Source organism: Erinaceus europaeus, chromosome 15 (genome assembly GCF_950295315.1).
Source record: "Erinaceus europaeus chromosome 15, mEriEur2.1, whole genome shotgun sequence".
Classification (NCBI taxonomy): Eukaryota; Metazoa; Chordata; class Mammalia; order Eulipotyphla; family Erinaceidae; genus Erinaceus; species Erinaceus europaeus.
In genome coordinates, this window is record NC_080176.1 from 49,558,827 (window position 1) to 49,583,053 (window position 24,227).

The following is a 24,227-nucleotide window of genomic DNA, read 5'->3' on the forward strand; positions in this document are numbered from 1 at the left end:
TTATAGTACACTCTAATTTCATCTCAGGTGGTTCACTTTCTAACAAAGTCCCATAACCTAGATATACACCAGTTTCTGTGAGAGAGAGCTTATGTTCACACGTATCCATAAACTACTGCAAAATATATACCTGAAAGCAGAAGTACACTAGAGTTTGCAGTGAGTACCTCCCTAACACTTCCTCTCCACTATTCCAAGCTTGGGATCCATGATTGCTCAACAATTTGTTTGGCTTCGTATGTTAACTCTCTTTTCAATCACCAGGTTCCAGATGCCACCAGGATGCTGGCCAGGCTTCCCTGGATTGAAGACCCCACCAATGTGTTCTGGAGCTCAGCTTCCCCAGAGACACACCCTACTAGGGAAAGAGAGAGGCAGACTGGGAGTATGGACCAACCAGTCAACGCCCATGTTCAGCGGGGAAGCAATTACAGAAGCCAGACCTTCTACCTTCTGCAACCCTCAATGACCCTGGGTCCATGCTCCCAGAGGGCTAGAGAATGGGAAAGCTATCATGGGAGGGGGTGGGTTATGGAGATTGGGTGGTGGGAATTGTGTGGAGTTGTACCCCTCCTACCTTATGGTTTTGTTCATTAATCCTTTCTTAAATAAAAAAAAAAAAAAAACAGGCCTGGCATAAGTCCTGAAAAAAAAAAGTAACTAACTATTTAAGGTAAAGTCTAAATATTTAATGTGACAATATATCCCCAAAACTAAAATGCAAATTCTCTATACAGGGCGCTTTTGGAGGGCCCCCAAAAGTGCCCTGTAAACTATCTTGTGGAAATTAATCCACAACAGATCTGGCATCAGTCTGGCACTGTAAATGTTAAAACCATTGTCACTAACATGCGTTAACTCTCTAAGTAACCTGAGTCTGTTTATAGTCCAAAGTAAAAATAGTTAAAAAATCAAAATATATATTTTAACTAAAACTGGTCTGAAGATCCTACTGTAGAGACTGCAACGAGATGTAATGTAGATGACCTTTAAACAAAATCATAAAGATATTTAAACCAATTATAATCATCAAGGTATCAATTATAGTAAACCTCTAACTTGTTACAAGTTTTATTTTTTTCACAAGTAAGTGATTACAGCTATCAAGCCTTCATATGAAGAATCATCTGTTCATATGGTAAGGTATTAAACTAAAAAGTTCCTCCATATACAACTTATGTGAATTAACAACATTCACATATTCTTCTACACTTAACTGATGTATCACGTCTTGCCACTATAGGCCTGCCTTTGTCAGCCAACAATTTAAAGATATTTCCCTTTATAACATCACCCATGCCACGGACATCTCTTACTATCCCCAAAGACAAATGGCTGTTGAGAAGGCCTGCCAAACGCCTAGGCTCAATTAAGTTAAAAAAAAATTTAAAATAATAATAAATAAATAAATAAATAAATAAATAAATAGGAAATATACATCCCCCAATACTCAGTTGGCTAAGGCACAATACTGTAAGTCACACAAGTACCAATTGGAAAAAAATTAAAAAGTGGCAGGAGTGTGGACAAAGACAGTGAGTTTTCTTTCTACTTGAAAATGTTGAAGGCACAGGTGTCAACAGTTTGAAAAGGTAATTTTCATACTTGGCTCCCATCATTTTTTTTTTCCAGAACACTGCTCAGCTCTAGCTTCTAATGGTGTGGGGGATTGAACCTGGGACCTCAGAGCCTCAGGTATCAGAGTCTCTTTGCATAACCATTATGCTATCTCCCATGTCCCCATCATATTTAATGGGGATACAAATTCTGAAAAATGCTGCCGTATGATATCTGGGAAGAGTTTCCTCCTGTAGGTAAATGACCTGGAAAAAGGACAGTCTCAGAGGCAGGTGGTGGTGCACCAGGTTGAGCACACATGTTACAATGCACAAGGACCCAGGTTCAAGCCCCCAGTCCCCACCTGTAGGGCAAAAGCTTCACAAGTGATGAAGCAGTGCTCCAAGTGTCTCTCTGTCTCTCTTCCTCTCTACTTCCCCGTTTCTCTTAATTTCTGTCTATCTCTATCAAATAAATAAAGATAATAAAAGCGTTAAAAGAAAAGAGACAGTTTCCAGAGTGTGTGGTTCTCTGGTTGGCTGGTGGAAGAAGACAGGCCACATGGATGGTCTGCAAGTATGGGGTCTTGGGCGAGACTTGAATTTCTCACAAGCAGTTTAAAATAATAAAGTGTACCACCACCAAACCTCACCTTCCCCCTGTTACTAACGTCAAGCATCACTGAGTCACAAGGTCACTTCTTAATTCAACTTTACACACTGATCAAGTGTGCAAAGCAAGATTCCGGTGTCACTTCAAGAGTGGTTGCAGTGTACCAACTCAATAGGGAAGAAGGGTGAGCAAGGACAAGAAGCAAAAGGAACAAGGTTGCTGGTACCTTTACTCAACACAGAAATACCCAGGTGGAACCTGCCCTGAAGAATGTAGTCCCGAATCTTACTTAATCTGTATCCTGGAGCAAACATCCATTTCCAACAAGTAGGGAAATTGAGGTGCAAACTACCTCAAGAAGAATGTGCAACTCTAGCTCCTTGGCACAGAGGCTTTGAAAAAACACAATTCTTTCTAAAGACAGGATACTAATAGACCAGGGAAATGGCAAAACAGAGGAGGCCAAATATCCCCAAAAAGCTTCAGTTAAAACTCAAAATCACAGAGGTCAGGTGTTCGCACTCAGGGTTAAGCACACATAGTGTGACGTGCCAGGACTGTGCAAGGATCCTGGTTCTAGCCCCCGGCTCCCCACCTGCAAGGGGGTTGCTTCACAAGTGGTGAAGCAGGTCTGCAGGCATCTATCTTTCTCTCTCCCTCTCTGTCTTCCCCTCTCCTCTCAATGTCCTATTCAACAACAACAATGACGACAACAAAAAAGGCAACAAAATGGGAAAAATGGCCACCAGGAACAGTGGGTTTGTAGTACAGGCACCTAGCCCCAGCGGTAACCCAGGAGACCCCCCCCCCAAAAAAAAAGACTTCAAAATCACTACATTTCCAGTGCAGAAGGGAACCTTGCTGGATGTGGGTATTTGTCTCATGGAAAGCCCTCTGAATATGGAAGGCTCAGAATGGCTCTCCTCAGTGGGGCCGGTGCATACACGGACAGTGAGGAATCTGAAAGAAGCCAGCAAAAGCATTTTCTACCTCCAAGACAGAAAAGAGCTCTCATTATTCAAAGAATCGAGTTCAAATAAACCACACTGTAGTTCTTACTTAGAGTGAAGATGGCAGTGAGGGAGAAATTTTAATTTATGCTAAAGAACAAGTTTTAGGCGGTAACATCCCGACATTTCGCAGAAGCAGATAAATTGTGGCATCCCCCATTGTCTTTCAACAGTGGGAGCACGTGAGATCCTACAGACAGGAAACGTGGAGAAGATAAATCCACAAAAGAGTGCATCAGGTACACACCAAAGTTCACCTGTGAACAAAACAGCCACAACATTAGATTATTATAATTATTAGATTAAAATTATTAGCAATCAAAGTAGCCTTGTAAATAATATTCAACCAAAAGTAAGTCAGATCTTTGCAGCTGTGGACCAGAACTTGATGCATTTGCTCTCACTCGGAAGGTAGTAGGACAAGGGGCCAGGTGGTGGCACACCTAGTTAAGCACACATGTTAAGTGTGCAAGGACCCAGGTTTGAGCCTCTGGCCCCCACCTGCAGGAGGAAAGCTTTGTGAGTGGTGAAGCAGTGCTGCAGGTGTCTTTCTGTCTCTCTCCCTCTCTGTCACCCCCTTCCCTTTTGATTTCTGGCTGTCTCTATCCAATAAATAAAGATAATAAAAAAGTACAAAAAAAAAAAAAGGAGAAGGAGGGGAAGGAGAAGAAGGAAGAAGAAGAAGGTGGTAGTGGGACACAGGAATCCTAGTGTTAAACACAATAAATCCCCATTCTGAGGTGACCTTTACTGACAGTCACTCAATAGCCCTTTACTACAGAACCCATTCGTCTCACTCCTTAGGAGTGAGGAGGGAGTTGGGCTGTAGTGCAGTGGGTTAGGCCCAGGTGGCTCAAAGCACAAGGACTGGCATAAGGATCCTGGTTCAAGCCCCCAGCTCCCCACCTGCAGGGGAGTGCTTCACAGGCAGTGAAGCAGGTCTGTCTGTGTCTATGTTTCTCTTCTCCTCTCTGTCTTCCCCTCTTCTCTCCATTTCCCTCTGTCCTATCCAACAACAATGACAGCAGTAACAACAACAATAAACAAAGGCAACAAAAGGGGAAAAAATAAAATAAAATAATTGTTTAAAAAAAAAAGGAGAAGGGGCTGGGCGGTAGCACAGCGGGTTAAAAGCACATGGCGCAAAGCACATGGGCAGACGTAGAATCCTGGTTCGAGCCCCCAGCTCCCTACCAACAGGGGATCACTTCACAAGTGGTGAAGCAGGTTTGCAGGTGTCTTTCTCTCACCCTCTCTGTCTTCTTATCCTCTCTTGATTTCTCTCTGTCCTATCCAACAACAACAACAGCTATAACAACAGTAACAACTACAACAAGCACAACAACAAGGGCAACAAAATGGGGAAAATGGCCTCCAGGAGCAGTGAATTGATAGTGCAGGCACCGAGCCCTAGCGATAACCCTAGAGGCAATAAATAAATAAATAAACATTTAAAAAAATTTTTTAAAGTTTTTTTTAAAAAGGGGAGAAACTCAGGACATTTCACAGTGGATAAAGTATTGGCCTTTCAAGTATGAGGTTCTGAATTCAACCCCCGGCATTGCATGTGCCAGTAATGAATGCTCTGGTTCTTTCTCTCCCTCTCCTATAACTGCTCCTCGTCTTTCATAAGAAAATAAAGTCACTTTTCAAGTTCTTTATTTAATTTTTAAATGTTTTTATAGTTATTTATTCCCTTTTTGTTGCCCTTGTTGTTTTATTGTTGTAGTTATTATTGTTGTTATTGATGTCATCATTGTTGGGTAGGACAGAGAGAAATGGAGAAACGAGGGGAAGACAGAGAGGGGAGAGAAAGATAGACACCTGCAGACCTGCTTCACCGCTTGTGAAGCGACTCCCCTGCAGGTGGGGAGCCGGGGGGCTTGAACCGGGATTCTTACACTGGTCCTTGCGCTTTGCACCACCTGTGCTTAACCCACTGCACTACCGCCCGACTCCCCTTAATTTTTTTTTTTTTAACCAGAGCACTGCTCAGCTCTGGCTTATGGTGGTACGGGGGATTAAACCTGGGACTTTGGAGCCTCAGGCATGAGAGTCTCTTTGCATAACCATTATGCTATCTATCCCTGCCTTTAAAAAAAATTTATTGGAGGATTAATGTTTTACAGTCAACAGTAAATACAATAGCTTGTACATGCAAAGCATTTCTCAGTTTTCCACAAAACAATACAACCCCACTAGGTCCTCCTCTGCCATCCTGTTCCAGGACCTGTACTCTCCTCCCCACCCCACACCCCATCCCAGGATCTTTTACTTTGGTGCAATACACCAACTCCAGGCCAAGTTCTGCTTAGTGTTTTCTCTTCAGATTGTGTTTTTCAACTTCTGCCGGATAGTGAGATCATCCCAGATTCCTCCTTCTGTTTCTGACTTATCTCACTTAACATGACTACTTCAAGCTCCATCCAAGATGGGCTGAAAACAATGAAGTCACCGTTTTTAATAGCTGAGTAGTATTCCATTGTGTCTATATACCACAACTTGCTCAGCCACTCATCTGTTGTTGGACACCTGGGTTGCTTCCAGGTTTTGGCTATTACAGACTGTGCTGCTAAGAACATAGTGCAGCGTGTTAAGCGCAGGTGGCACAAAGCACAAGAACAGGTGTAAGGATGCCGGTTCGAGCCCCCAGCTCCTCACCTGCAGGGGAGTTGCTTCACAGACGGTGAAGCAGGTCTGCAAGTGTCTATCTTTCTCTCCCCCTCTCTGTCTTCCCCTCCTCTCTCCATTTCTCTCTGTCCTAGCCAACAACACCACCAGTAACAACAATAACTGTAACAATAGGACAACATGGGAGTAGGGCACCAAAGAAGACACCCTGGGTGGCAGGTGAGGGTGAATGTTCAGCTTCATGGCGTGGGGAGGAGGAGGGAGAACGGGAGAGCAGGGGAGAGGGGAGGGGACACAGTCTTTTGGTGGTGGGAATGGTGTTTATGTACACTCCTATCAATTTGCAGTCATAGAAATCACTTTAACTAATATGAGAGGGGAAAAACTGATTGAATATCTCAAACTTTTTAAAGCTCAGACTGAGTCTTTTTAATACATAGGCTGAGTCTTTGATATGTTGACTCTCTTAAAAGCTTTGTCCAGGGACAACAAAAGCAACTGCTGACATAGCTATATGCAAAAACTGTCAAAGGACATGAAATATGGTGAGGGTGTGTATGATACAGCAAATCCTAACAAAGGGATTCTTCAAAGTTAACCCAATTGCCAAACTCCCCAGTCCTATGACACTCAGCCCATTGAAGCCTCTGTCCACCCTCACTTTCTAGGTGTTGGGGAGGTCACAATGCCTGTGGGGTGGACAAGGAGGACAAGGCTGAGGGCTCTGTGGTCACTCACAAGACTGGATACACTGTGGGCTGAGTCGGGGTGCTAAGTCCCTTAGGGGAGAAATCTACTATCAGTGCTTCTCCTTGCGGATGGCCACAGAGAAAGGGACACATGGAGGATGAGGGGTGGGGGTACCTGGGTGAAAATCTTTCAAAGGATGTGCTGCCTGCCCTCCTCATAGTTAAGACAGGGGACATGTCGACACTAGGGCTTAGGATGGGCAGTGACTCTGTTCCTGTCTCTGTAGATGACCACGGGGGACACACTGGACACAGGGGAGGACATCTCAGGTGGCATGAGTCCCCCTAATACTGAAAAGCAGATACACCCCACCAGCAAGGAAGCTGAGTCCCCGCTTGAGGCAAGTGTGACCCTGCTGGGTCTCCAGGACAAAATGGGGGCCCCAAGGCTCATGGAAGGTAGCAGCCACCTTCCAAGCCTCCTTGCAGGAACAAGGGCAGAGCTGCCTGGTACTAGGGGTCCTGCCCTTACAGTGACTGGCTGCCTCCCCTGGAGAACAAACTTCGGAGGGTGGGGCAGGACCCCATGAGCTTAAAGAGGAGCTGCAATCTGTACAGCCCGTGAGCACCTGTCACTTCCTGAACACACAGGCCTCTGCCACTAGGCCCTGTGGGACCTGATGCCCAGGCAAGCAATGCGGCTTAACCTCTGCTCTGCAGGCTGTGGCTGGTTCTGGGTTGAACACAGGTCACTTCATGGTTGTGAGCCTCATAAGGCCATGACCACTTATAAGTGTCTATTCAGAGAGTTGATATAAAGACTGAGATGGAAAGAGAGAGAGACACACAGAGAGAGAAACAGAGAGAGAGGACAGATAGAAAGAACCACAGCCCAGGAGCTTCCTCTACTGGGAGGGTCCTTTGGACGTACACACGCACACGCGCACACACACACACATACATGTTTAAGAAGTACACTAATTAGGTGAGCTGTTTCAATGTCTCTCAAGCTCTTCACAAATTAAAGTGACTCCTCAGGTCAATGTCAGTCTGCCCATTGAAGCCTCTGTCCACACCCTCCCCTCCTTGGGGTGGGTGAGGCGAGGTGAAAAGGAGCCTGAAAAGGAGCTGCAAACCAGGCAGTACGTGAGCACTTCCTGAGCAATCAGGCTCTCTGCCTCTGGGCCCCTGAGGAACTGAAACCCAGGCAGTAAACTCGCAGCCTCAGGCTGGGCTTCCTGGGTCCCTGTCTCCGCAGATGACCTCAGGGGACAAGGAGGATGCAGAGGGGGGCATACCACGTGACCTGTGCCATTATAAAACCATCAGGAAAATACCCCCCATCATCATGTGGGCTGAGCACCACCCCTTCAAGGCCAGTATGGCCCTGCTGGGTCCCCAGGACAGGACCCTCAAGGCCCAGAGAAAAGGGCGGACCTCAACAAATTCCCAAAAAGGAATAAGGGCAGTCACTTGGTGCCAGGCAGAGAAGCTTCTGAGGCTGGCCCAGGACACCCAGTGCCCCAGCACTCCACTCCACAACATTCAGCTGGCTCTGCTCAGGGGTGAGATGTGGGGCTCACTGGAGCACACAGGGTGGGAGGCTCCCAGAGGAACTGAGCTGGAGTTGTGTCACAGAGACTCCTCCTGACCCCTCAGGGTTAAATGGGAAAGTCCTAGAGGAGGGCAGTCAGTGCTCTGAAAGCTGGGGGTGTGGGGGTGCTGAGTCAGCAAGGGCAGCACCTGGGCAAGGCTGACCTCTGACCCTCTCCTCTGCAGAGTGCCCCCCTGCTCCTGAGCTGCCAATTCTGGCTGTGGCCCCAGAGCCACCCCCCATGGAAGTTGCCCCCCCACATCTGAAGAGGTCTGCTGCCTGTGGTTCATTCAAATTCTACTTTACCTCTTGTGGAACTTGGTGTTCTCTTAATGCAGTCTGAATAAAGTGTTGTTCTATGGATCCACTACCTGGGTGCTGGTAGTCACAAGCCACCACGCTCCACTCCACACACAGTCGCAGAATATTCCATGACACTGTTGATCCCAAAAGGAGCCTCTGAGTCAAGAGCAACACCCCCACTCCTGTCTCCCTAGACCCTCCTCCATCAGCCCCCTGACCTGCTGAAAGGCTGACCCAGCCCAGCCTCACTGCTCTCTGAATCCCACATACCCCTTCTGTCCACTCCCCTGAGGAACAGCCTGGTCCTGCTTGGGGACAGAGGTGGGCAGTCTGCAGAGTGGCTGCTCTCCAGGAGCACAGAGCTGTCCTTTTCAGGGAGCACCTCAGGTCCTCAGAGACCTGGAGTGGCTCCATGGGGGAGCAGCCCCATGGTTACAGTGCCTGGGGATGTGACCTCAGGGCGGTCACTGTAGCACACAGAGGGGCCACAGGAGGGGCTAGGAGTGCAGAGATTTTGCAAGGTCAACCATCAAACCTCCCCACTGCCACCCCCACCCCCCAACAGTAAGCGGTCTGCTGGTTGGCGCCCTCACATCACTGCACCGAGTCCAGTCAGTGGGCAGGTCATCTCATGAGGCAGCTGGGAGGCCAGGACAGGACTTGTGTAACCACTCCTGCACCCCATCCTTGGCCCCTGGGGGGACTCCTATCTTCTGGGCCCTGTGGCCTCCAGGAGATGAGCTGTCACCTCTCAGGACACTGTCACCTCCTAGCAGGAGGAAGTCCTCACTCAGCCCTGCTGCCTGCTCTCAGCTAAGTTAGAACATTATTCCTTTCCCTCCATGTGACCCCAGTTGACCCCAGCCACCATGGGATGGTTGGGACTGCCACATGTAGGTGCGGTCACCATGGGTCTGGACTTGTGGGAAGGGGTCATTGGAACCTCACAGTGTAACAACTCACAAAGAAAATGTAGGGCCCTTCTCTGCACCAAACAGAGACCATCACACACAGTCAGAGCATAGGTTGACTTGCTAAAAATCTACCAAGGCCAGGTGTCGGGTGGTAGGGCAGCGGGTTATTTGCAGGTGGCGCAATGCAAGGACTGTAGTAAGGATCTTGGTTCAAGCCCCTGACTCCCCACCTGCAGGGGAGTCACTTCACAAGCAGTGAAGCAGCTCTGCAGGTGTCTATCTCTCTCTCCTCCTGTCTTCTCCTTTCTCCATTTCTCTCCTATCCAACAATGACAAAAGTAAGAACTACAACAATAAAACAAGGGCAACAAAAGGGAATAAATATTTTTTTAAAAATCTATCAAAGCCTCAAATTGTTGTCACAGAAGGAGAGTATGCTCGTGTTTTGAGGAATATTCCAATTTCAGATAAAAGAGCTCTCTTAACCAGTGGGCTGGTGTGTGTGTGTGTGTGTGTGTGTGTGTGTGTGTAGTCCAGGTGTGGGGAACACATGAAAGGGAGGATGAGAAAAGGAGAAGCAAAGAGTGTACATGCCATCTACTTCTTCCCGGGAGGAACTGGCCTGGACAAAATAATTAAATTTTTTAAATTTCTCATACTTGTTCATACATTTAAGAAATACTAACACTGCCTATGAGTTCATGGTTGTTGCCCAGTGGAGTTGAAAGTAAGATCCTAGGGGCCAGGAGGTAGCGCACACATAGTACAAAGCACAAGGGCCCACACACAAATCGCGGTTTGAGCTCCTGGTGCCCCAACTGCAGGGAAGTTGCCTCCGCAAGTGTCTATCTCTCTCCCTCTCTATCTTCCCCTCGCTCAGCTCTCAATTTCTCTATGTCCTATAACAAAAAGGGGGGGAAATGGCCTCAAAAGCAGTAGATATGTAATATAGGCATTGAGCCCTATCAATAACCCTGAAGGAAAAAAAAAAAAAAAGTAATATTCCAATTTTAAGTGCAGCAGCCTGTCCCAATCCATCTGCATATATACTATTCTTGTCAACATGACAAGGGGTAAATCAGGGACTTCTGACTATGGCAAGATATTAATTTTTTAATGGCACTAAGAATAAGAGTTTCTTTTCTTTTTCTTATTTTATTTTTCCCTTTTGTTGCCCTTGTTTATCGTTGTTATTATTGGTATTGCTGTTGTTGTTGTTGAACAGGAAAGAGATTAATCGAAAGAGGAGGAGAAGACAGAGATGGGGAGAGAAAGATAGACACCTCCAGACCTGCTTCACCACTGTGAAGCAAACCCCCTGCAGATGGGGAACCGGGGGCTTGAACCGGGATACTGATGTTGCAACATGCACTTTTTAACATGTGTGTTAAACATGCTGCGCCACCACCCAGCTCCCATTAATTAATTTCTATAGCAACAAACATTGTTGGACAACAGGATCCTGCCCTTGCTTAAGTAAACACATACACAAACACACACAAACACACAATGCATAAGCTGGGAGATGAATGCGTCTTATTTTTTTTGTTAAAGGATGATAGAATACAAATACCTAGACATTCAATAAATGTACTTTACCTTTCTATGAAGTAGACTGGTAGTGAAACATCTACTAGGGAATTCAAAGGGTATATCGTGTGTACCCACCAAATTATCAGTTCTAAACATGATACATCTATTTACAAAAGTAGCATATGAAATACAAAGATGACAAAGACTAGAGTCCATAAAGGTCTTTGTTTCATTGGGAAACTGAATTTAGGGAACTAACGTGGGTACAGTGCACAATTTTCTCCATCCTAACATCATCTTCATTTAAATAAGCTCATATTACCAGAAATTAGCCTTCTGAGCACACACTGTCTTGCCTCACTCAGCAAAAGGCTAGTTAATGGACCTTCTCTATGATTCTGCAATTCCTCTCCTGGGATTACATGCTAAGCAACCCAACATATCCATCCAAAATGATCTGTGTATAACTATGTTCATAGCAGCACAATTTGTAATAGCCAAAACCTGTAAGCAGCCCAGGTGTCCAACAACAGATGAGAGTGACTGAGCAAGTGATGGTATAGATACACAATGGAATACTACTCAGTTATTAAAAATAGTGATTTCACTGTTGTTAGCCCATCTTGGATGGAGCCTGAAGAAATCAAGTTAAGTGAAATGACTCAGAAAGACAAGGATGAATATGGGATGATCTCACTCTCAGGCAGAAGTTGGAAAACAAGATCAGAAGAGAAAAAAAAGTAGAACCTGAACTGGAGTTGGTGTGTTTCACCAAAGTAAAAGTCTCTGGGGTGGGTGGTGGGGACAGTACAGGTCCTGGAAAAGGATGACAGAAGACCTAGTGGGGGTTGTAATGTTACATGGAAAACTAAGAAATGTTATGCACGTACAAACTATTGTACTCACTGTCAAATGTAAAACATTAATTCCCCGATAAAGGGGGGAAAAGAGAAATAAAACTCCATTTAACATGAAAAAAAAAAAAACGGGGTCAGGCAGTAGTGCAGCGGGTTAAGCAGCACATGTGGCACAAAGCGCAAGGACTGGCGTAAGGAACCTGGTTGAGCCCCCGGGTCCCCACCTGCAGGGGAGTCGTTTCTCAAATGCTGAAGCAGGTCTGCAGGTGTCTATCTTTCTCTACCCTCTCTGTCTTCCCCTCCTCTCTCCTTTTCTCTCTGTCCTATCCAACAACAAACAACATCATCAACAACAATAATAACCAAAACAAGGCTACAATAACAATAACAATAAAAAAGGGGGGAAATGGCCTCCAGGAGCAGTGGACTCAGGGTGCAGGCACAGGGTCCCAGCAAGAACACTGGAGGCACAAATAAATAAATGAAAAAAAAACCAAACCCCTGCTTTGGATGACTCCCTGCTAATCTTGGAATCTTAATAATGAAAATCAAGCCCCTGGTCCCCACTCACAAGGAGAAAGCTTCATGAGTGGTGAAGCAGGGCTGCCATGCGACTCTCTGTCTCTTTTCTTCTCTATCTCCTCCTCGCCTCTTAATTTCTCTATTCAATAGTAAAATATTATTTTAAAAAAGATTTTCAAAAATTAGAGAAACAGCTGGTATCTTGCCACCAGGACACAAAGGAGTGTGGCTTGTCCCCTGCTCTCCCAACTATGGGCAGTGTGGGCACCACCAGGTCATGTCACTGTGATTCCCGGAGCGACCACTGGAACACCCAGGCTCAATCTGGGGTTTCCCCCTAGCCTGCCCTGGTCTTGTCAAGGTCATGTCCTAAGGAGAGCTGCTCAAGTGTGGGGGGCAGGGGCCCTCAGGGAAGTCTCTACACCCCAACACTGGGCCTGAGTGAAGGTACTTTAGGACTAGGAGATGGAGGGATGGGCCAGGAGTCCAGAAAATACTAACAGGGACCCTTGCCCAGTGTCAGTTGGAGGGGTGGGGGAGGGGTGGCCAGTCATCAGAACCCAGAGGCTGGGAGGAAGGCCCAGGATTGGAGGAGGCCAGCTGGTGATCCAGGCATGATGTCACATGGGGTCTAGGCAACCAACCCAGACACAGCACAGCCAGACCAGAGAGTCAGGGCAAGATGCAGTGCTGTGTGCCTAGATGCAGGAATAGGGGCCACCGGGGGCGCCCCGCTGAGTGCAGGTGTGCAGGACCTCGTGACTGGCTTAGTCACCAGTGGAAAAGAGTGACAGACATGCTCCCTGGAAGAAAGAGAAGGGTAACTGTGCCCCCCCCCCCAGCCAAACGTTCTGCTCTCAAAGCCACACTGAGGCCACTGGACGTGTGTGTGTGTGTGTGTGTGTGTGTGTGTGTCCGCCCACTGAGAGAGGACGTGACTGAGAGGAGGGTTCTGGCCTCACCCCAAGTCTAGGGCTGACTAGAAACAAGGAGTGTGAGGGCACCTTTGTGGCCCGATGGGGGTCTACTGGCTACTCAAAGTGTCTATCATCCCAGGCACATGAGTAGCAGACATACAGCGGCTCAGGGGTGGCTCCCTCTGTCTCTGTCTCTGCAGATGGCCGCAGGGAACACACGGGACTTAGAGAAGGACTCGCCAGACTGCCTGAGCCCATGTGAGACCACAGGGCAGGTACCTCAGACCGGAAAAGAAGCTGAGCCCTCCCTGGAGGCATATATGGCCCTGCAAGTTTCCCAGGACAATATGGGAGTGCCTGACGCCCAGGGAAGGCGGCAGCCTCCTCCCAAACCCCCACGTAGGAACAAGGGCAGAGTCATCTGGTACTCAGGGTCCTGTCCTTACAGTGACTGGCCCCCTCTCCTAGAGGACCAACCTCAGGTCGGGCCAGGTCCCCAGGAGCCTGAAGGGGAACTGCAACCTGTGCAGCAGGTGAGCACCTGTCACTTCCTGAACCCACAGGCCCTCTCTGCCCCTGAGCCCAGGGGCACCTGAACCCCAAACAGGCCATGTGGCATGTCTCCTGCTGTCCTGGCTCTGGGTGGTGCTGGGCTGAATACAGGTCACCTCATGATTTGGGGACTCATGGGGCTTGTGACCTCATCTAAGCTTCATCTGGTGAGAGTTGATTCAAGGACAGAGATGGAAAGAGATAGAGAGACGGGAGAGAGCAAAGAGGGAAGGAAAGACACCATAGCCAAGGAGCTTCCTCCTCTGAGAGAGTCCCAGCTCCACAGCCCCCAATCCTTCCCACACCCCCACCCACACACACACACTGACAGGAAAGAAACACACTAGCCAGGAGGGCTATTTTGTTGACACCAAAGCGTCTCACAACTGACTCCTAGCAGTGACTCCCCAGTCTTATGCCACTCTGCCCATTGAAGCCTTTGTCCACACCTTGACTTCCTGGGTGTTGCTGAGGTCACAATGGCTGAGGGGTGGGCAGGAAGAATAAGGCTGAGGCCTCTGTGGTCCCCCAACAAGACTGGATGCACTGTGGGCTGAGTCGGGGCACTAAGTCCCTTGGGGGAGAAATCTACTATCAGAGCTTCTCCTTGCGGATGGCCACAGGAAAAGGGACACATGGAGGATGAGGGGTGGGAGGCCCTGGGTGAGAATCTTTCAGAGCATGTGCTACCTACCCTCCTCACAGTCAGTTATGACACGGGACCTGTTGACACTAGGGCTTACGAGGAGCACTGACTCAGTCCTTGTCTCTGAAGATGACCACGGGGGACACACTGGACACAGGGGAGGACATGCCATGTGGCCTGATTCCCCCAAATACTGAAGAGCAGATGCAGCCCACCAGCAAGGAGGCTGAGTCCCCACTGGAGGCAAGTGTGACCCTGCTGAGTCCCCAGGACAATATGGGGGCCCTGTGGCCCAGGAAATGTAGCAGCCCCCTCCCAAGCCTCCTTGCAGGAACAAGGGCTGAGTTGTCTGGTACTCGGGGTCCTGCCCTTACAGGGACTGGCTCCCTCCCCTAGAGAACAACCCTTGGGAGTGGGAGGTGGATCCGGACCCCCGGAGTCTACAAAGGAGCTGCAACCTGTGCAGCACATGAGCACCTGTCTCTTCCTGAGCCCACAGGCCCTCTGCCACTAGGCCCTGTGAGACCTGATGCCCCGACCAGGACCGTGGCTTGTCTCCTGCTCTACTGGCTGTGGCTGGTTCTGGCTTGAACACAGACACAGGTCACTTCATGATTCTGGGCCTCATGGGGCCTGTGACCACATAAAGTTTCTCTTGAGAGAGCTGATATAAGGACAGAGATGGAAAGACACACACACACACACACACACACACACACATATAGAATGAGAGCGATATAGACAGAGTGTGTCTTCCTTCCAGGTGTCAGGCAAACCACAGATTAATTCCTAATTCTGGGGCCACAGGGTGGGTCATGCCATGTACACCTCAAAAGAGAATATCTGGGGGATGAGGGATTGGAGGACAGACAGAAAGACTCAACAGCCCTGGAGCTTCCTCCCCGGAAAGTTCAAGCTCTATCCCGCTCTCATGCACACACACAGGGCAAAGCAGCGCACTGACCAGGAGAGCTACTTTGTGGACTCCAAAGCTTTGCACAACTGACTCCTAGGAGTAACTCCTAACTCCCATGTCACTTTGCCCACTGAATCCTCTGTCCACACCCTCACTTCCTGGGATATAACACGGGATATAGATTGGATTGGGGAGTAGGGGGTGGGAAATGATGGTTCCCCCAAGGCTGAATAAGCTGTGGGCTGCATCGCAGGGTGAGAGATCCAAGTCTGCCATCAGAGGGTTTCCTTCCTTCAGGGGGGTGGGAACACAAGGGAGGATCTGTGTGAGAGACTATGCTGGCAGAGAGAATGCTGCTGCCCTCCTCAGAGGGTCCCTCAGCTGATTATCTTTGATAAGTGGCATGTCCACACTAGGACCCATGAGGGTTAAAAACACAGGGGCTCATGAGGGGCAGAAACCCAGAGACTCGGGTTGGGGACAGTAACACCGTGTCTCAGGTTGGGCTCACTGTGTCCCTGTCTCTGCAGATGAACACAGGAGACACGCAAAACACAGAGGAAGACACGCCAGGCTGCCTGACCCCTTGTGAGACCTCTGGGCCGGTGCCTCCCACCAGAAAAGAAGCTGAGCCCTCCCTGGAGGCACATATGGCCCTGCAAGGTCCCCAGGACAATATGGGAGTGCCTGAGGCCCAGGGAAGGTGTCAGCCTCCTCCCAAGCCCCCACGTAGGAACAAGGGCAGAGTCATCTGGTACTCAGGGTCCTGTCCTTACAGTGACTGGCCCCCTCAGCGAGAGAACCAACCTGAGCGTGAGCCAGGACCCCAGCAGCCTGAAGGGGAACTGCAACCCGTGCAGCAGGTGAGCACCGGTCACTTCCTGAACCCACAGGCCCTCTGCCCCTGAGCCCAGGGGCACCTGAAGCCCAGACAAGATCCTGATGTCCTGGCTCTGAGTGGTGCTGGGTTGAATACAGGTCACTTCATGATTCTGAGCCTCACTGGGCTTGTGATCACACCTAAGCTTCAACTGGAGAGAGTTGATGCAAGGACAGAGATGGAAAGAGATAGACAGATGGGAGAGCGAAAGGAGAGAGGAAAGACACCATAGCCAAGGAGCTTCCTCCTCTGGGAGAGTCCCAGCTCCACAGCCCCCAACGCCTCCCACCCCACCACACACACATATACACCAAAGCAACACACTAGCCAAGAGGGCTATTTTGTTGACTACAAAGCTTTTCACAAATGACTCCTAGCAGTGACTCCCCAGTCCTATGGCACTCTGCCCATTGAAGCCTCTGTCCACACCCTCACATCCTGGGTGTTGGTGAGGTCACAATGGCTGAGGTGTGGGCAGGGAGACTAAGGCTGAGAGCTGTGTGGTCCCCAACAAGGCTGAATACACTGTGGGCTGAGTTGGGGTGCTAAGTCCCTTTGAGAACAAATCTACTATCAGTGCTTCTCCTGTGGATGGTCACAGGAAAATGGTCATATGGAGGATGAGGGGTGGGGGGCCATGGGTGAGAATCTCTCAGAGCATGTGGTGCTTGCCCGCCTCACAGTCAGCTAAGAAAGGGGACCTGGGGACACTAGGGCTTACAAGGGGCAATGACTATGTCCCTGTCTCTGCAGGTGATCATGGGGGACACACTGGACACAGGGGAGGACATGACAGGTGGCCTGAGTCCCCCTAATACCGAAGAGCAGATGCTCCCCACCAGCAAGGAAGCTGAGTGCCCGCTGGAGGCAAGTGTGGGCCTGCTGGATCCCCAGGACAATCTGAGGGCCCCAAGGCCCAGGGAAGGAAGTAGCCTCCTCCCAGGTTCCTTGCAGGCACAAGGGCACAGTTGTCTGGTACTGGGGTCCTGCTCATGGGGCTATGACCACTTATAAGCTTCTATTCAGAGAGTTGATACAAGGACAGAGATGGAAAGACAGAGACACACACAAAGATAGAAACAGAGAGAGAAGACGGAGAGAAACACACCACAGACCTGGAGCTTCCTCCCCGGGGATGGTTCTTTTAGCGTGCATGCACATACGCACACACACCCACACACACACACACACACACACACACACACACACACACACTCCATATTTGTCAGCAGTGCACTAATTAGGTGAGCTGTTTTATTGGCTCTCAAGCTCTTCACAAATATATGTGACACGTCAACCCAATGTCAGTCTGCACATTGAGGCCTCTGGCCACACCCTCAACTCCCTGGTATAGGTGAGTTGACAAAGGGGGTAACAGGAACAGGGTAGGGGCACTGGAGTCTCCACAAAGGCTGGATAGTCTGTGGGCTGAGTTGGAGTGCTAAGCCCCCATGGGGAGCAGGCTGCTGTCAGTCCTTCTCCCTCCTACAAGGGGAAAAGGGACACATGGGGAATGAGGGGTGGGGTTTCTGGTGAGAATCTTTCAGAGCCTGTGCTGCCTGCCCTTGCAGAGGGTCCCTCATCTGATTATCTTTGACAAGTGACATGTCCACACTAGGACTCATGAGGGGTAGAGACACAGAGGCTCAAGAGGGGCAGTAACACTGAGACTCAGGTTGGCCTCACTGTGTCCCTGTCTCTGCAGATGAACACAGGAGACACGCAAAACACAGAGGAAGACACGCCAGGCTGCCTGACCCCTTGTGAGACCTCTGGGCCGGTGCCTCCCACCAGAAAAGAAGCTGAGCCCTCCCTGGAGGCATATATGGCCCTGCAAGGTCCCCAGGACAATATGGGAGTGCCTGAGGCCCAGGGAAGGTGTCAGCCTCCTCCCAAGCCCCCACGTAGGAACAAGGGCAGAGTTATCTGGTACTCAGGGTCCTGTCCTTACAGTGACTGGCCCCCTCAGCGAGAGAACCAACCTGAGGGTGGACCAGGACCCCAGCAGCCTGAAGGGGAACTGCAACCCGTGCAGCAGGTGAGCACCGGTCACTTCCTGAACCCACAGGCCCTCTGCCCCTGAGCCCAGGGGCACCTGAAGCCCAGACAAGATCCTGATGTCCTGGCTCTGAGTGGTGCTGGGTTGAATACAGGTCACTTCATGATTCTGAGCCTCACTGGGCTTGTGATCACACCTAAGCTTCAACTGGAGAAAGTTGATGCAAGGACAGAGATGGAAAGAGATAGACAGATGGGAGAGCGAAAGGAGAGAGGAAAGACACCATAGCCAAGGAGCTTCCTCCTCTGGGAGAGTCCCAGCTCCACAGCCCCCAACGCCTCCCACCCCACCACACACACATACACACCAAAGCAACACACTAGCCAAGAGGGCTATTTTGTTGACTCCAAAGCTTTTCACAAATGACTCCTAGCAGTGACTCCCCAGTCCTATGGCACTCTGCCCATTGAAGCCTCTGTCCACACCCTCACATCCTGGGTGTTGGTGAGGTCACAATGGCTGAGGTGTGGGCAGGGAGACTAAGGCTGAGGTCTCTGTGGTCCCCAACAAGGCTGAATACACTGTGGGCTGAGTCGGGTGCTAAGTCCCTTTGAGAACAAATCTACTATCAGTGCTTCTCCTGTGGATGGTCACAGGAAAATGGTCATATGGAGGATGAGGGGTGGGGGGCCATGGGTGAGAATCTCTCAGAGCATGTGCTGCCTGCCCGCCTCACAGTCAGCTAAGACAGGGGACCTGGGGACACTAGGGCTTACAAGGGGCAGTGACTATGTCCCTGTCTCTGCAGGTGATCATGGGGGACACACTGGTCACAGGGGAGGACATGACAGGTGGCCTGAGTCCCCCTAATACCGAAGAGCAGATGCTCCCCACGAGCAAGGAAGCTGAATGTCCGCTGGAGGCAAGTGTGGGTCTGCTGGATCCCCAGGACAATCTGAGGGCCCCAAGGCCCAGGGAAGGAAGTAGCCTCCTCCCAGGTTCCTTGCAGGCACAAGGGCAGAGTTGTCGGGTACTGGGGTCCTGCTCATGGGGCTATGACCACTTATAAGCTTCTATTCAGAGAGATGATACAAGGACAGAGATGGAAAGACAGAGACACACACAAAGATAGAGACAGAGAGAGAAGACACAGAGAAACACCACAGACCTGGAGCTTCCTCCCCGGGGACGGTTCTTTTAGCGTGCATGCACATACGCACACACGCACGCACACATTTGCACACACACACACACACACACACACGCACGCACGCACACTACATATTTGTCAGCAGTGCACTAATTAGGTGAGCTGTTTTATTGGCTCTCAAGCTCTTCACAAATACATGTGACACGTCAACCCAATGTCAGTCTGCACATTGAGGCCTCTGGCCACACCCTCAACTCCCTGGTATAGGTGAGTTGACAAAGGGGGTAACAGGAACAGGGTAGGGGCACTGGAGTCTCCACAAAGGCTGGATAGTCTGTGGGCTGAGTTGGAGTGCTAAGCCCCCATGGGGAGCAGGCTGCTGTCAGTCCTTCTCCCTCCTACAAGGGGAAAAGGGACACATGGGGAATGAGGGGTGGGGTTTCTGGTGAGAATCTTTCAGAGCCTGTGCTGCCTGCCCTTGCAGAGGGTCCCTCATCTGATTATCTTTGACAAGTGACATGTCCACACTAGGACTCATGAGGGGTAGAGACACAGAGGCTCAAGAGGGGCAGTAACACTGAGACTCAGGTTGGCCTCACTGTGTCCCTGTCTCTGCAGATGAACACAGGAGACACGCAAAACACAGAGGAAGACACGCCAGGCTGCCTGACCCCTTGTGAGACCTCTGGGCCGGTGCCTCCCACCAGAAAAGAAGCTGAGCCCTCCCTGGAGGCATATATGGCCCTGCAAGGTCCCCAGGACAATATGGGAGTGCCTGAGGCCCAGGGAAGGTGTCAGCCTCCTCCCAAGCCCCCACGTAGGAACAAGGGCAGAGTTATCTGGTACTCAGGGTCCTGTCCTTACAGTGACTGGCCCCCTCAGCGAGAGAACCAACCTGAGCGTGAGCCAGGACCCCAGCAGCCTGAAGGGGAACTGCAACCCGTGCAGCAGGTGAGCACCGGTCACTTCCTGAACCCACAGGCCCTCTGCCCCTGAGCCCAGGGGCACCTGAAGCCCAGACATGTCACGTGGCTTGTCTCCTACTGTCCTGGCTCTGGGTGGTGCTGGGTTAAATACAGGTCCCGTCATGATTCTGGACCTCATTAGGCTTGTGACCACATCTCAGTCTCATCTGGAGAGAGTTGATTCAAGGACAGAGATGGAAAGAGACAGAGAGACGGGAGAGAGCAAAGAGGGAAGGAAAGACACCATAGCCAAGGAGCTTCCTCCTCTGGGAAGAGTCCCAGCTCCCCCTCAGGCTCCCTCCCCACCCGACCCCCACACACCCCACCTCCCCACACACACACACACACAGGACAACAACACACTTGCCAGGAGAGAGATTTCCTTGACTCCAAAGCTTTAAACAACTGACCCCTCGCACTGTCTCCCAGTCCTATGGCACTCTGCCCACTGAAGCCTCTGTCCACACCCTCACATCCTGGGTGTTGGTGTGGTCACCATGCCAAGAGGGTGGACTTGGAGGAGAAGGCTGAGGGCTCTGTGGTCCCCCACAAGACTGGATACAATGTGGGCTCCGTCAGGGTGCTCAGTACCTTGGAGGAGAAATCTGCTATCAGTGCTTCTCCTTGCTGATGGCCACAGAGAAAGGGCCACATGGAGAAGGAGGGGTGGGGGCCCTGGGTGAGACTCTTTCAGAGTATATGCTGCCTGCCCCCCTCACAGTCAGCTATAACACGGGTCCTGTGGACACTAGAGCTTACGAGGGGCAGTGACTCTGTCTATGTCTCTACAGATGATCATGAGAAACACAAGGGAGGACATGCCAGGTGGCCTGAGTCCCCCTAATACTGAAGAGCAGGTGCTCCCCAACAGCAAGGGAGCTGAGTCCCTGCTGGAGGCAAGTACAATATGGACAATTGTCCCCCAGGACAATATGGGGGCCCCAAGGCTCAGGGAAGATAGCAGCCCCCTCCCAAGCCTCCTTGCAGGAACAAGGGCTGAGTTGTCTGGTACTAGGGGTCCTGCCCTTACAGTGACTGGCTCCCTCCAGTGGAGAACAAGCCTCAGGGGGTGGGGCAGGACCCCAGGAGCCTAAAGAGGAGCTGCAACCTGTGCAGCATGTGAGCACCTGTCACTTCCTGAACCCACAGGCCCTCTGCCACTAAGCCCTGTGGGACCTGATGCCCAGACAAGCAGTGCGGCTTATCCTCTGCTCTGCAGGCTGTGGCTTTTTCTGGGCTGAACATAGGTCACTTCATGGTTGTGGGCCTCATGGGGCCATGACCACTTATAAGGTTCTATTCAGAGAATTTATATAGCACTGAGATAGAAAGAGAGACACACAGAGAGAGAAACAGAGAGAGAGAGGACAGATAAAAAGACACCACAGCCCTGGAGCTTCCTCCACTGAGAGGGTCCGTTGTGCACGCACACAGGGAACACACACACACAGACAGACACACACACACAGACAGACACACACACACACACACACACAGGTTTAAGAAGTGCACTACTTAGGTGAGCTGTTTGATTGGCTCTCAAGCTCTTCACATAGAAGTGACTACTCAGCTCAATGTCACTCTGCCCATTGAACATCTGTCCACACCCTCCCCACCTTGGGGTGGGTGAGGTCACAACAGGGTAACAGGAGCAGGGTAGGGGCACTGGAGTCTCCCCAAAGGCTGGATAATCTGTGGACTGAATTGGAGTGCTAAGCCCCCTTGTGGAGCAGGCTACTGTCAGTCCTTCTCCCTCCTACAGGGGGGAAAGGGACACATGGGGAATGAGGGGTGGGGTTTCTGGGTGAGAATCTTTCAGAGCATGTGCTGTCTGCCCTCCTCAGCTGATTATCTTTGACAAGTGATGTGTCCACACTAGGACTCATGAGGGGTAGAAACACAGGGGCTCAGGAGGGGCAGAAACACAGAGACTCAGGTTGGGCTCACTGTGTCCCTGTCTCTGCAGATGAACACAGGGGACACGCAGGACACTGAGGGGGACACACCAGGTGACCTGAGCCCATTTGACACTAAGAAGCAGATACCCCCCACCAGCAAGGAAGCTGAGCCCTCCCTGGAGGCATCCCTGCTGGGTGCCCAGGACAATATGGGAGCCCCTGAGGTCCAGGGAAGGTGGCAGCCCCCTCTGAAGGCCACATGCAGGAACAAGGGCAGAGTCATCTGGGACCCGGGATCCTGCACTCACAGTGATTGGTCACCTCCCTTGGAGGACAGGCGTCAGGAGAGGCCAGGTCAAAAGGAGCCTGAAAAGGAGCTGCAGAGCAGGCAGCAGGTGAGCACTTCCTGAGCACACAGGCTCTCTGCCTCTGGGCCCAGGGGGACCTGATCCCCAGGCAGTAAACTCGCAGCCTCAGGCTGAGCTTCCTGGGTCCCTGTCTCCGCAGATGACCTCAGGGGACAAGGAGGATGCAGAGGGGGGCATACCACGTGGCCTGTGCCCTTGTGAAACCATCAGGAAAATACCCCACATCACCATGGATGCTGAGCACCACCCCTTCAAGGCCAGTATGGCCCTGCTGGGTCCTCAGGATGAGACACTCAAGGCCCAGAGAACGTGGCAGCCTACCACCAAGTCCCCACACGGGAACAAGGGCAGAGTCACTTGGTTCCAGGCAGAGGAGCTTCTGAGGCTGGCCCAGGACACCCAGTGCCCCAGCACTCCACTCCACAACATTCAGCTGGCTCTGCTCAGGGGTGAGATGTGGGGCTTACTGGAGCACACAGGGTGGGAGGCTCTCAGAGGAACTGAGCTGGAGTTGTGTCACAGAGACTCATCCTGACCCCTCAGGGTTAAATGGGAAAGTCCTAGAGGAGGGCAGTCAGTGCTCTGAAAGCTGGGGGTGTGGGGGTGCTGAGTCAGCAAGGGCAGCACCTGGGCAAGGCTGACCTCTGACCCTCTCCTCTGCAGAGTGCCCCCCTGCTCCTGAGCTGCCAATTCTGGCTGTGGCCCCAGAGCCACCCCCCATGGAAGTTGCCCCCCCATCTGAAGAGGTCTGCTGCCTGTGGTTCATTCAAATTCTACTTTACCTCTTGTGGAACTTGGTGTTCTCTTAATGCGGTCTGAATAAAGTGTTGTTCTATGGACCTGGGTGCTGGTAGTCACAAGCCACCATGCTCCACTCCACACAGAGTCACAGAATATTCCATGACACTGCTGATCCCAAAAGGAGCCTCTGAGTCTAGAGCAACACACCCACTCCTGTCTCCCTAGACCCTCCTCCATCAGCCCCCTGACCTGCTGAAAGGCTGACCCAGCCCAGCCTCACTGCTCTCTGAATCCCACACACCCCTTCTGTCCACTCCCCCGAGGAACAGCCTGGTCCTGCTTGGGGACAGAGGTGGGCAGTCTGCAGAGTGGCTGCTCTCCAGGAGCACAGAGCTGTCCTTTTCAGGGAGCACCTCAGGTCCTCAGAGACCTGGAGTGGCTCCATGGGGGAGCAGCCCCATGGTTACAGTGCCTGGGGATGTGACCTCAGGGCGGTCACTGTAGCACACAGAGGGGCCACAGGAGGGGCTGGGAGTGCAGAGTTTTTGCAAGGCCAGCCATCAAACCTCTCCACTGCCGCCCCCCCACCACCAGTAAGCGGCCTGCTGGTTGGCACCCTCACATCACTGCACCGAGTCCAGTCAGTTGGCAGGTCATCTCATGAGGCAGCTGGGAGGCCAGGACAGGACTTGTGTAACCACTCCTGCACCCCATCCTTGGCCCCTGGGGGGACTCCTATCTTCTGGGCCCTGTGGCCTCCAGGAGATGAGCTGTCACCTCTCAGGACACTGTCACCTCCTAGCAGGAGGAAGTCCTCACTCAGCCCTGCTGCCTGCTCTCAGCTAAGTTAGAACATTATTCCTTTCCCTCCATGTGACCCCAGTTGACCCCAGCCACCATGGGATGGTTGGGACTGCCACATGTAGGTGCGGTCACCATGGGTCTGGACTTGTGGGAAGGGGTCATTGGAACC

At 51.0% G+C, this 24,227-nt stretch overlaps 2 protein-coding genes across 3 annotated transcripts in view; one reads left to right on the top strand and one right to left on the bottom strand.

Moving 5' to 3' along the window:
- Nucleotides 1-3,221: 3,221 nt before the first annotated feature.
- Nucleotides 3,222-24,227, bottom strand: part of MOCOS (molybdenum cofactor sulfurase) — a 116,464-nt gene continuing 95,458 nt past the window's right edge. The window contains exon 19 of the mRNA XM_060173720.1: nucleotides 3,222-3,436. Coding sequence (XP_060029703.1) covers nucleotides 3,284-3,436 — 153 coding nt within the window. The 3' untranslated portion in view covers nucleotides 3,222-3,283. The remainder of the gene's footprint in view (nucleotides 3,437-24,227) is intronic.
- Nucleotides 12,850-23,352, top strand: LOC132533160 (uncharacterized). 2 transcript variants are annotated; one of them, XM_060173719.1, is made up of 3 exons: nucleotides 12,850-13,042; nucleotides 13,340-13,672; nucleotides 23,177-23,352. In XM_060173719.1, exons 1-3 carry the CDS (start codon nucleotides 12,905-12,907, stop codon nucleotides 23,330-23,332), a joined length of 627 nt encoding a protein of 208 aa, XP_060029702.1. In that variant the 5' UTR covers nucleotides 12,850-12,904; the 3' UTR covers nucleotides 23,333-23,352. The 2 variants fall into 2 exon arrangements, 1 of the variants encoding a protein (XP_060029702.1); XR_009545072.1 differs by lacking the exons at nucleotides 12,850-13,042; nucleotides 13,340-13,672 and adding an exon at nucleotides 22,841-22,962.